Consider the following 13606-nt stretch of genomic DNA (forward strand, 5'->3'; position numbering starts at 1 on the left):
TTTTAAGTTGGTGTCCGGGAGACTCTCTGTAGCAGGTGGGCGTGCGGGGGGCGGGGCGCCGAAATCACGTAATTTTGGCCCCGCCCCTGTGACGTAATGACGCAAATCGCGTCATTTGACAGCGGGGCGGGGCTAAATGCCGCGATTCACCGGGAATCGCGGCGTTTGGGATCTAATTCTGCCCACTTCACTAGGAAGTGGGGCACTTCCTAGTGAAGTGGGCAGAATTCGGGAGATTGCCACTCTCGCCCGGGAGTCCGGGAGACTCTCGCAAAATGCGGGAGTCTCCCGGACATTCCGGGAGAGTTGGCAAGTATGTTTTAAACCCAACTAAAAATTTTGTTCAAAGATGGAACAATGTCCTTCCAGGGCTCCAGTGTGCATGCACTCAGGATCGGGATCTTCATAGAGTTTACAGAGTCATGGTTGTTTATGACAAATTAAAACAATTGTGACTGTCAATGGAGCGCTTCACTCGGTATGCAGCCAGATATGTATCAATGAAGAACCACCAGAACTTCAATCATAAACATACTTAATAAACAAATTGATACATACATATAGCGCTGCCTTCTCGCACACTTGTTGTATAGGAAATGGATGAACATATGTGACAAATGTCCTCCAGATGAATTTCTACCATCTAAAATAACACATATAAAAAAAACAATAATGGTGCAGTACATCAACAAGAAGGTTGAAATGCCAAATTATAGAGGTTTTATCCTTTTTCCTCTTAATTCCTGTGTGCATATAAATTACTGAGCACCCGTGTTGTCATTTGTTGTGGAAAACCCTTTTGGGTCTGCGCTTACAGAAACATAGATGTATATTCGGCCTTAGTAGGATTGGAGAACAGACCCGATTCTTCCTTTAATCTTGATGTCTCGTGCTCATGAAAAGATAATAAAGAAAACACCAATCTGGCGCATTATCTTTTTCAATAATATAAAATTGCTAAAATCACATAGGACTCGTACCAGAAATAAGCAGTATGATGACAGTATAATGGCAAAGTAAATGGCAAGGTAAATGTGACATCAACATCTCACCACGATCTCTCCATGCCCGATGTTTGAAAGTCCATACAGCAATCTGCCCGTGTCCAGTGTAAACGACTTGATACCCGACAAATGAAGAGCACAGATCTGAGGGTAAATCTTTTGAAACATGTATGTTGTGTACACAGGAATCGGCTGCTGATGGGGACTTTTTTTTTTTCTGTCGTTGGTAAAATCGTTAAGGATAACAGGGGCGATCGCAGGATTTAGAAGGGGGGGTTTCCGCCCCCCCCCCCCCCCCGGAAAAAAAATAAATATTGCGAGAGGGAGCTGCTCCATTTCGGTGAGTCTGAATTCTACAGCAGCCGTGGCGCTGTCAAGCAGCATCCGCGGCAGTGCTGTATTATACTACAATACAGCACTGCTGCGGACGCCTCTTTAACAGCGCCGCGGCTGCTGTACAGTACCGTTGGTTCACGGAGGGGAGGGGTTTCTGGAGAACCAGAAACCCCCCCTGCGTGCGCCACTGGATATTGCATCGGGAGAAATTTCCTGTAGTGTGTACTCAGCCTAAGATAGTAAGGGTTCTATTTATCAATTGGAGAAAACCCCTAGATCTGGGAGTTTTCACCAAATTTCCTACTTATCAAAGCCCTCAAGCCTCTGTCCTCCGATTCCTAGCGCATCAGCCTCTGTCCTCCGATTCCTAGCGCATCAGCCTCTGTCCTCCGATTCCTAGCGCATCAGCCTCTGTCCTCCGATTCCTAGCGCATCAGCCTCTGTCCTCCGATTCCTAGCGCATCAGCCTCTGTCCTCCCACTGCTAGCGCATCAGCCTCTGTCCTCCCACTGCTAGCGCATCAGCCTCTGTCCTCCCACTGCTAGCGCATCAGCCTCTGTCCTCCCACTGCTAGCGCATCAGCCTCTGTCCTCCCACTGCTAGCGCATCAGCCTCTGTCCTCCGATTCCTAGCGCATCAGCCTCTGTCTTCCGACAGCTAGCGCATCAGCCTCTGTCCTCCGATTCCTAGCGCATCAGCCTCTGTCCTCCGATTCCTAGCGCATCAGCCTCTGTCCTCCGATTCCTAGAGCATCAGCCTCTGTCCTCCGATTCCTAGAGCATCAGCCTCTGTCCTCCGATTCCTAGCGCATCAGCCTTTGTCCTCCCACTGCTAGCGCATCAGCCTCTGTCCTCCCACTGCTAGCGCATCAGCCTCTGTCCTCCGATTCCTAGCGCATCAGCCTCTGTCCTCCGATTCCTAGCGCATCAGCCTCTGTCCTCCGATTCCTAGCGCATCAGCCTCTGTCTTCCGACAGCTAGCGCATCAGCCTCTGTCCTCCGATTCCTAGCGCATCAGCCTCTGTCCTCCGATTCCTAGCGCATCAGCCTCTGTCCTCCGATTCCTAGCGCATCAGCCTCTGTCCTCCGATTCCTAGCGCATCAGCCTCTGTCCTCCGATTCCTAGCGCATCAGCCTCTGTCCTCCGATTCCTAGCGCATCAGCCTCTGTCCTCCGATTCCTAGCGCATCAGCCTCTGTCCTCCCACTGCTAGCGCATCAGCCTCTGTCCTCCCACTGCTAGCGCATCAGCCTCTGTCCTCCCACTGCTAGCGCATCAGCCTCTGTCCTCCCACTGCTAGCGCATCAGCCTCTGTCCTCCCACTGCTAGCGCATCAGCCTCTGTCCTCCCACTGCTAGCGCATCAGCCTCTGTCCTCCCACTGCTAGCGCATCAGCCTCTGTCCTCCGATTCCTAGCGCATCAGCCTCTGTCTTCCGACAGCTAGCGCATCAGCCTCTGTCCTCCGATTCCTAGCGCATCAGCCTCTGTCCTCCGATTCCTAGAGCATCAGCCTCTGTCCTCCGATTCCTAGAGCATCAGCCTCTGTCCTCCGATTCCTAGAGCATCAGCCTCTGTCCTCCGATTCCTAGCGCATCAGCCTCTGTCCTCCGATTCCTAGCGCATCAGCCTCTGTCCTCCCACTGCTAGCGCATCAGCCTCTGTCCTCCCACTGCTAGCGCATCAGCCTCTGTCCTCCGATTCCTAGCGCATCAGCCTCTGTCCTCCGATTCCTAGCGCATCAGCCTCTGTCCTCCCACTGCTAGCGCATCAGCCTCTGTCCTCCCACTGCTAGCGCATCAGCCTCTGTCCTCCCACTGCTAGCGCATCAGCCTCTGTCCTCCCACTGCTAGCGCATCAGCCTCTGTCCTCCCACTGCTAGCGCATCAGCCTCTGTCCTCCCACTGCTAGCGCATCAGCCTCTGTCCTCCCACTGCTAGCGCATCAGCCTCTGTCCTCCGATTCCTAGCGCATCAGCCTCTGTCCTCCGATTCCTAGCGCATCAGCCTCTGTCCTCCGATTCCTAGCGCATCAGCCTCTGTCCTCCGATTCCTAGCACATCAGCCTCTGTCCTCCCACTGCTAGCGCATCAGCCTCTGTCCTCCCACTGCTAGCGCATCAGCCTCTGTCCTCCGATTCCTAGCGCATCAGCCTCTGTCCTCCGATTCCTAGCGCATCAGCCTCTGTCCTCCGATTCCTAGCGCATCAGCCTCTGTCCTCCGATTCCTAGCGCATCAGCCTCTGTCCTCCGATTCCTAGCGCATCAGCCTCTGTCCTCCGATTCCTAGCGCATCAGCCTCTGTCCTCCGATTCCTAGCGCATCAGCCTCTGTCCTCCGACAGCTAGCGCATCAGCCTCTGTCCTCCGACTGCTAGCGCATCAGCCTCTGTCCTCCGATTCCTAGCGCAACAGCCTCTGTCCTCCGACAGCTAGCGCATCAGCCTCTGTCCTCCCACTGCTAGCGCATCAGACTCTGTCCTCCGATTCCTAGCGCATCAGCCTCTGTCCTCCCACTGCTAGCGCATCAGCCACAGTACAGGCAAGGAAAAATGCTTTAGTAGCAATAGGTGGCGTTTTTTCCACTTTTGTTTTAAAGTTTGTTGTTTTTTTTAAATCTATTTTTAAAAAAAAATTTGTCTTTGAAACTATTATTATTTTTGTCTTTTAGGAATCTGGAACTGGAAGCCCAAGTCAGATGGTCCCTGTACAGATTCTTCTTTCCGCTGCCAGCCAGGGAGCAGAGCATCGCTCATTGGCCCTGGTGTTCTGCTAAATCGGGGTGTAACCTAATGTTCTATTGCTGCAATCAATGATCATGAATATTTGCTGCAAATAAGCATTACCTAAGGGATAGCCAGCAAAGGAACAGGAAGAATAAAATGATTATTCCCCTAGGTAATCTAATTTAATTAGTGCTGTCCCTTATATTTACATCATATTACTATAATACCCATTTACGCCCTGTGCTGTGCTAAATCAGGACAAAAATCTGTATGGGGGGAGAGAGGGCAGAAAAGGGAGGGATGGCAGAAAAAAACAGGGGCCGGGGATGCAGATTTGTTTTATGGGTTTGGTAACATACATTCCACATGACATCTTCATATTACTATATGGATAAGTGACACCCATGTAAATGCTTCTGTGATTCGCAGGATGGGATGACCATGGGAACATTTACATATATATTTATGACATAGTTGCCAACATTGGCAAATTGTGTCCCGGGAGGTTCGGGAGGCAGGTGGGTGTGTGGGGGTGGGGCTTGAAGAATTGTGTTGTTGGCCCCGCCTCCAAAGCCATAATTTTCTTCAGCCAATAAAAACAGGAGGCGGGGCCACAATGACGCAAACTCTGCGCCACTAAGCCCCACCTCCTCAGTTAATCTTGCAGAGCCGGCCGGAATCAGGAGAATTGCCTGCTCTCCCAGGAGTCCAAATTTCGGGAGTCTCCCGGAATTTGCAAGTATGATTTATGAATGTTATTATAAGTTCCTTTGTAGAAGGCAAATTATATTTTAGCTTTGTCGGTAGTTTAAAGATATTCTCTAAAATCCAATGTAACTACATGAGTGATGAACAACAGGCTTCCCTGAGGCCTCATGTGACCCTCTCAGTCTTCGCCTTCCGCCCCCCCCAGTTCCTTCCAGCTGTATTGTCAGATGTGTTTGTTATACCTAGTAACACTTGTTTGTTGTTGTCAGGTTCACTGTCATTTAACTAATTCCTACATAAAATACTGTATGTAGTTGCCCACTATCCCTATAATCTAGAAAAAGTCATACGTCTATCTTTAATACTTGACAACTTTCGAGCCTTCTCTTGGAGATCCTAGAGGGGAGATCAGGTGCCATTCAATGTCGCCATTTGTTCATATATGAGATGGGGTCGGGGCTTAATGCTAAGAATCGTCATAAGGCCGGCCTCCGCTCAGGATCCTGGAGGGTTGCCTGCAGGAGAATAGGCAAACCGGAGGGGGGTTCTAGTACCTGGAAACTTCCCTCCAAGCCTGGGGCACTGTATAATTGAGGTGGCTGGACCCTGCTCCCGCTTCACACGGCTCTGCTTGAAAAGGGAGAGCTGCGTGCACCTAACAGTAGTGCACGCAGCATTGCCCATGTATATTATGGGGATAGGTAGAGTTGGAGAGCAGCCAAGCACTGTCTAAAATTTTAGCCACAACCCCATGGATGCTGGTCACGCCCACTGGCGGCGTGGTGTGGAAACCCCCCTCTACAAATCCTGCATTTGCCCCTTGGGAATACAAAAGAGCATTTCGGGAGAGTAGCCCTGCAGAGCAGGGACAGAATCTCCCCTGACATTCCCACCAATCTGGACAAAGCTGTCCCGATCGAGGTTGACGGGACAGAGCCCACAAATCGGGACTGTCCTGCCTAAAGTGGGAGGGTTGGGAGGAATGGTATAGAGTGTAGAATTGCATTATGATTCAGTGGTCAGGTCATTTTGGATACATTTTGGTTCAGTGTCCTGTGTCTGTGTCACAAATAGATTTATATTTAATCTGATATTTCATGAATGGCACCAGCTCCTATAAAAAAAAAAAAGAACTTTATACCTGCAAACAATTTCTTACAGCAACTGTGCACAATTCCATCACCTATACCGTACTTGATGCCATTACTTATTGGACATCTTCAGAACTTTGTAAATAACAATATCAAGTCCTGCAAATAGAGTTCAAGTCCCAGAAATGTGGGTTCCTGGGAATGTATCTCCGGCAGATCTCATGGGTTGTGTTTGTGGATGACTTACAGGATATAGGATAAGGTTACAGCACAAGCACACAGCCAGCCCTACAGTGATGTAATGCATCCGCTGAAGTGCAAGTAAACTAATCTCACACGCTTTAAAAAGGGGGCTTGTTTGTGATTATTTTAGCCCATTCTACAATTAGAACTTTCCTCTTGTACGTCAGCGTGTGGTTAACCCCTTCATAATCTCTCATGACTGTTAAAACCCTGAACACGTTACTGCGATCTTCAATGCATCAGCTTTGCTACAATTCCCTTTTATTTCTTACACTACCCGCTTTAATATTACATTACTGGGGTTGGGGGACAGGGAATTCTATTGGTAACACATTCAAAAATCTTTATTTATGGGTCCTATATAATAGCTGAGGTGTACCATCTTTTTTGGCTATAAATGTAAATTTTGGACAGTTTTTATTTTGCATTTTAAATGTTCCTAATATATAATAATGTGTAAATAGGTAGTGAGAATTGCATTTAATACGTATAAAAAGAGGAAATGTACTTTGCAGTTCGTTAGTTCTGCAAAGCAGGGCCAAATATTGACTCCCCCCCCCCCCCTACACATTAGACATACACAACTCTCTGAACAGCTCACTCTGCCATACCTCCCAATGGTCCCGAGATCATTGGGGGTGACGAAACACAAAAAGGGTGGAGCTTAGCAGGAAAATGGGTGGTGGTTTAGTTAATGTTACCAAGTTTGTAGGTAGGGTTTGGATGGAATGGGCGGGGCTTATTTTGTACAGCTTTCGGGATTCTAAATGTTGGGAGGTGTACACACGGCTCTATTGCTCTAGGAGGAGAGCTGCGGGAGCTGCGTGGCGCATTATCTCAGCCAACCGTCCCTGTGTCGTGGGTGAGTGGGGCTATGACTGCAGCATGAAGGCCTTGCCCACTTTACAAGTAGAATAGACAAGATCCGGGAGGTTGGCTACTGCAAAGTTGCCTACTCTCCCGGAATGTCCAGGAGACTCCCAAATTTCTGGGAGTCTTCTCGGACTCCCGGGAGAGCAGGACAACTTTCCAGATCCTGGCAGCTCGGTAAGGTAAAATGAGGGGGCGGGGCTTAGTGACGCAATTCCCACATCATCGTGGCCCCTGCTGTTATAGGTCAAAAATGGGTATGACAGTTTAGGGGGCGGGGCCAATTACGCAATTCTCCAAGCTCCGACCCCACACGCCCACCTGCCCCTCGAACCTCCCGGAAAGCTAATGCCAAGAGTTGGCAAATATGGGCTACTGTTGCGGGAGGACTCACTGATATTCAAGAGTTACCTGGGCATTCCGGGATAGTAGACAAGTAATTGAATAGAGAATAATTAAAAGAAATAATTAAAAAAGTTAGGTTTCGTATTCATAAAGGTCTAACAGCAAATACATCTAATTTTAGACTTTTTTTTAAACACACATTAACTAAGCAAATCTATATTTCATAATTTTAAGGACAGTAATGTGCTCACAGTCATTTTACTTTCTGAAAAAGTTTTTTTTACATAATTTAAAGCATTATAATTGGTTTCTAAAGTGGTAGATGTTAAAGAAATGAGTTTTGTGAATAAATCAATGATCAAAATAAATTATCCAACAGGCTCTGCCTGATTAATAAATGTATGAATTTTGTCCACCTTCAGATTTTCATTTTGTATTATGCATATAGGAACCGACGCTTCTTATTTTGCAAGTTGCTTATTTCAGGGGTTATAGAAGACAAAGGTTATTTATTATATTGAGCAGTATTCATGGCTGGCAGTAAATGGATAAACATGGGTTTTAGTGACGTCATGAGACTTATAGGAGAGATATGTGAGGATTACATTTTTCTACAGCAACACTCAGAGGGAAACCTTATTGTGTAGATCTGTCTTCTCCCATAACATCATACAAGGGGGCATTTGGTATAAGCTTAACCCATTAACACAAGTGCACAGATCTGTCCCATGTGACTGCTTCTTATAGGAGGTCACAGGATGGACAAGCAACAACTGAGCTAAAGACACCAGCAGCCAGAGGTGTGCAGCACGGGGGCTTAGTGGTTAGCACTTCTGCCTCACAGCACTGGGGTCATGAGTTTGATTCCCAACCATGGCCTTTTCTGTGTGGAGTTTGTATGTTCTCCCCGTGTTTGCGTGGGTTTCCTCCGGGGGCTCTGGTTTCCTCCCACACCTCAAAAACATACTGGTAGGTTAATTGGCCGCTATCAAATTGACCCTAGTCTGTGTGTCTGTGTGTGTATATTGGGGAATTTAGACTGCAAGCTCCAATGGGGCAGGGACTGATATGAGTGAGTACAGCCCTGCGGAATTAGTGGCGCTATATAAAAAAATTATGATGATGATGATGATGAAAGCGGCCAGGTAGGAGAGAGCAGGACAGTCTGCCAACTGTCCTGAATCTGCTGGGGTAGTCCCGAATTTGGGTAACTGTCTCAGATATATAAGTCTGAGGCTAAGGAGTGATCAGAAAGACGCTCTGACAGTATGAGAGTTTCAGAGCTCAATAACACAAGAAATGTTTTGATAGGGGAAAGCACTGCAGGGATTGAATGTAGTTTATAATAAATTATAGTGCTGTAGAAAATAACATAAGTCTGGGTAATACCATTTACACAGCAGAGTTTTGCGTGGACAATTTATCCACTCAGTTTTTACAGCACTAGACATAGACAAAAAACACCTACCTACAGATAGTCCTTTCCGTACATAAGCCTGTTTCCACTGAAAAGGGTAAGTGGTATTTCCACAAAGTCTATACTACTTAAAAGGAGTGGCTAACTTGCATATTGTGCCTAGGAAAATCTTGAAGGTACTTCTTAGCCCATTTTTTCTCAGCATGTCCTGTCTATATACAGTTTCACAAGCTGGCCAAAAAACCTTATCCTGCACTTAGCAGTCCTAATAAGGGTGAATCAATTCACCAACAACAATACACAAACCAAAGAGAGTAAGGGGTAAATGTATCAAGCTGCGAGTTTCCGGCGGGTTTGAAAAGTGAAGATGTTGCCTATAGCAACCGATCAGATTCTAGTTATCATTTATTTAGTACATTTTACAAAATGACAGCTAGAATCTGATTGGTTGCTATAGGCAACATCTCCACTTTTCAAACCCTGCCGGAAACTCGCAGCTTGACACATTTACCCCCTAAGGAGTAACAAATACTGAGGAAAATTAAGACTTGACATAAGAAGTCACTACTCTGTCACCACCATCAGAGACAGATATCACCATCAAGCCGATAATAGTGGATAAGTTATTCACTTTAAAAATTTAAAATATTCCCCAATTTGGAGTTACTAGAATAGCTGAAACCAGGAATATCTTTGTATATAATTCTTATATAGAGATTCTATAGCATTGACTTTAACAGTGATAGATGAGAACAGCAATTTTTAAATTAAATGACAGCATTGTTAATAAAGCAATATTACAAGGATTTCTTATTTGAAGACAACATAGTAGAGCGTTGATTAAACTGATGATTTATTAGTTTTATATATTGATTAATCATGATTATCCCAACAATTACCCTTCCCCACTCTTTTACACTGTTATTTACAATAAAATCCATATATACTACAGTGTCCTGTTATTTTGGGGTCTTGTCCTGATTGGACGTCTCACCTCTCTTTGTGTCGGGGTTGGTAACACACTCTCTAAAGATGGACATTGACCAGCACCCAACAAGAGCACCGTGTGATTTCTTTACAAGGAGTAACATCAAGACCTCCTTAACATTTATCACGGTTTTAATGTGAATATATAAAACTCAAATACATACTTCAGTTAGGAATGTGGTATTTCCATAGACATTAAAGGGGGTTTCCAATTTAGAACTGAATTTTACCAAATACATACCCCTTTCCCAATAATAGTACTGTGGTACTGGGACCGCTAGCACTTGTTCTTTTTAGCAGGATCCTGGCACTGGCACAGAGCCAGGACCTGTACCAATTACTTTTGGTACTGCTCACCCCTCTCCATAGCAGGAGAGATCCAACGCACCTTCTCTCACTGTTAGTCTTGTCGCAGTGTTAAATCTCCCCCGCTACTCGAGGGACCTGAGCAAAACCGAAGGTGGATTGTAGAGATCATGGCTACATATTATAGAAACTGTTAATATTCTTGTTAATTAGTAAAGGCATAAAAAAATTCAGGAGAGTTGTGAACAAGAGTTGATCAATTCTGGTATAAAAATATCTCTTTAAAAAGGATTTTCCACTTTAAATCTAACATAACCCTTTCTCAATACTAGTACTTTGGGGAACCCTCTTCTGTGACCCTGTCTTTCACATATATGTATATTTGCTTGTAGGTAGGGATCTTGGCATAAAAACATGAGACAATCTATTCTTTCTGCACATCTGTATTACCCAGAATTGTTTTATTACTGAGTTTGTTCCCAATTGTACACAGCTACTGAATTTGCTGGATCTATATAAGTAAATGATGATGATGGTCATGTGATGTATACAAAGAGATGTTTATTTTTTTTACGTAAACAACAGGACAATTTCAACGTTTTCAAATAAATTAAGTATAATAACTGTTTAAAATTCAATACCGAAATGGACAACACTTTCTCTAGGCAATATAAGCTACTCTCTGCCCTTCATTTTCAAGGTTTCCACTAGAGACACAAGCCATTCAAATGACCCTGATTGTGATGTAATACTAAAATAGCATAAAAATATATAAATGAAATACCTCATCAATAGTGTTCTCGTCCTTCTTCAAAGCTGTAAATGACAAGAAAAGATTTAGTTAGTATCCTGCGATCTATAATGATAGCTAATAATAGTATTACTCTAGTAATCGTTTTATAATGAAGTAGTTGTAATATAACTCATACAAATCCAAGAATAAAACTATATTATTTTGCATTGAATGCATAGAGAATATCAAACATACACAATAAAATTAACCCTACCTCACATTGCAGAGATACTTTCGCTAACAATTTAATTTTAAGACAACATACCCCTGCAAATTAGCAGAAATGTGGTGGTCCCAAATCCATGTCCCCCCATTATTAACGAGACCTCGCACCCATCCATGGTTCAGTGTTTTTTGTCCCAGTGTTGAAAATGAGGAGCAGCTCAAATTCCAACAGGACTGAGAAATTTTCTAACACAGGTGCTGATTGGCCAGAACTAAGGCTCTGTCCAATCAGCACCTATGTTAGGAACAGATGCAGCCCAGTCTGAATGGCACTTGCTGTCAAGGAGCCAAAACCAATGTCAACACAAGAAGCTTTACCGCTCTGTCCGTGCTGAATTTTCATGAACAGCAGGTTCCCACAGTTCTGCTAGTTAGAGAAATGGGCAATATAAATATGTAACATATGAAATACAGCCTGTTCAACACAGAGTTTATCATCTTCCCTCCCTCCTTCCTGGAGTCACCGACTACCTTCAAATCTCCCTCATGGTCAATAACACCATAATTATCTCACTCTCCCAGCCCATTACCTTCCTGTCAACCTTGACTCCGCCATCTGCTTTATTCCTCACATTCAGTCTCTAGACCAGTCTGGTCATCTCCACCTTCAAATATTGCTAGAATATGCCTTTATCTTACCCAATATGCAACCACAACTTTTATGTATTCTCTTCACATCTCCTGCTTAGACGTCAGATACCTCCTCCTATCTGGAATTCCCCCTCACCCATCTAGAAGTGCTTCAAGCCATTGTAAATACTGCAACAAGACTGATCTTCTCTCTCGCCGCTCCACATCTGCCACACCACTCTGCAAACCCCTAAACGGGTTCCCCATATCCTACAAAATACTGTTCAAATTACTGACCCTTCCCTACAAAGCCCTCAACAAAGCCACCACTTCATACATCTCAAAATACTCTCCATCAACCCTCTTGGATCTACCATTGATCTGCATCTCACTTCATTTCTGATAACCACCTCTCATTCCCACAAGACTTCTTAATTGTTATCACCCATGGACTATGGTATTACCTAAAATGACTGATCAGTCTCTCTCCCAGCCTTCAGATCTTGACACCTTTCTCTTTGATCAGAGCCTCCCCAGCTCCCAGCTACTCACACTAGTACACCCTCACAATATCCCAATCTCCACACAGAGCTACACTTGCGGCTCTTGTCTCAGCTGTGCCCTTTTCCCACTAGATTGTAATCTCCCGTGACCAGGGCCCTCCTGTATTTATTTTGTCTACCTTGTATGTCCCTATTTTATGGGTGTCCTGTCTTCCCCACTGCCCAGTACTGTGGAGTCCTGTGGCACCTTACAAATTAACTACAGCAAGTTTAGAAATATGCAAAACTATTGTTCATAAGCAAAAGTATTTTGTAACGTGATATTCTATTTGTTTTTACCTTTATTATCAGTTCTCCAGACTTGTGAGGGCTGTTAAAAAGGACAGTAGCCAACAGAGAGGAGATATTGCCCAAACTCCCGGACTTAAGAGTCGGTCGAAGGAGCTTAATGTGGTTAAAGCATAGCTGTCACCTACACACAGTGGATTTGGCTATTACGTGAGCTAAACCGATATTCATGAGAATGTAGTCTATCAAGTCATTAGTAAACCGGTACTGTCAATGAGTTATGAAGGGCGACCTAAGCAGTAGCAAAGTAGACCGACTTGTTGGTGTCAGATACAGAATCAGGGTTTGCATAAGCTCTCCCCGGTTGCAGTGCCTGCTATGATACATAGCCCCATCATTTTGAGCTAACCAGGACCCCTCCCTGTTTAACTCTCTGTCAAAACATCCAAGTCACACCCCTTCCCAGTGTATCTCAAGCCCAACCACCATCACCAGACACACCAGAATTGGCCAAAAATCCTTCTAATTTTACTCCCAATCAGAGGTAAACCTGGCAATTCTGCAAAGATCCTGGGATGATATTAACCTAATGTATGCTAAACACAGACTGACGGTGATAATCATTTTGACACCGAGGAGTCCTACACCTAAAATCCGAATGTTTGAAAAAACGACTTTAATATAAGCAGACTTTCCTCCATACCGACGCTGTAGATCTCCGATCGCAGCAGGATGCTGACCGCAAGTTATTCCGAATAGACAGGTGTCTGTCAGTAGACTTTCAAGTCATCGAGACCTCTATCAATTTTAATTTAAAGCCGCAATGTTGGGTTAAGTGTTTAAACACTTAACCTGCGGGGTCCTGACATTGCCGCTTTAAATTAAAATTTATCACCCATTCACCAAGCAACTTTGCCATAGTGACCAGAGACATGAGACAGACAACGGGACTTTTGAGGTAAGTGTATTCATCCCCGGGACAGCCTCATATCGGATGCGCTGTCCCGGGTCGATTTTTTATTAGATGGGGCCGAAAAATCATCTGTCATCACAACGGTGACAGATGATTTTTCTGAAAAACTCTGCTAAGTAATAAATGTGCCCCTATATACCATAAAACTTATAAACGTTTTGTCGGAACGCCATCTGCTTCCTTGGGGGGTAAACTGTTCACGCAAACACATCTGTGGTATACCCAAT

At 44.9% G+C, this 13606-nt stretch overlaps 1 protein-coding gene across 2 annotated transcripts in view; it reads right to left on the reverse strand.

Moving 5' to 3' along the window:
• CDK14 (cyclin dependent kinase 14) overlaps positions 1-13606 on the reverse strand; it is a 453985-nt gene that overhangs the window by 417183 nt on the left and 23196 nt on the right. For both annotated transcript variants that reach the window (XM_075211845.1, XM_075211846.1), the window contains exon 2: positions 10812-10843. In XM_075211845.1, the coding sequence (XP_075067946.1) occupies positions 10812-10843 (32 nt within the window). The remainder of the gene's footprint in view (positions 1-10811; positions 10844-13606) is intronic.

This window comes from Mixophyes fleayi, chromosome 5, assembly GCF_038048845.1.
Source record: "Mixophyes fleayi isolate aMixFle1 chromosome 5, aMixFle1.hap1, whole genome shotgun sequence".
NCBI classification, from domain to species: domain Eukaryota; kingdom Metazoa; phylum Chordata; class Amphibia; order Anura; family Limnodynastidae; genus Mixophyes; species Mixophyes fleayi.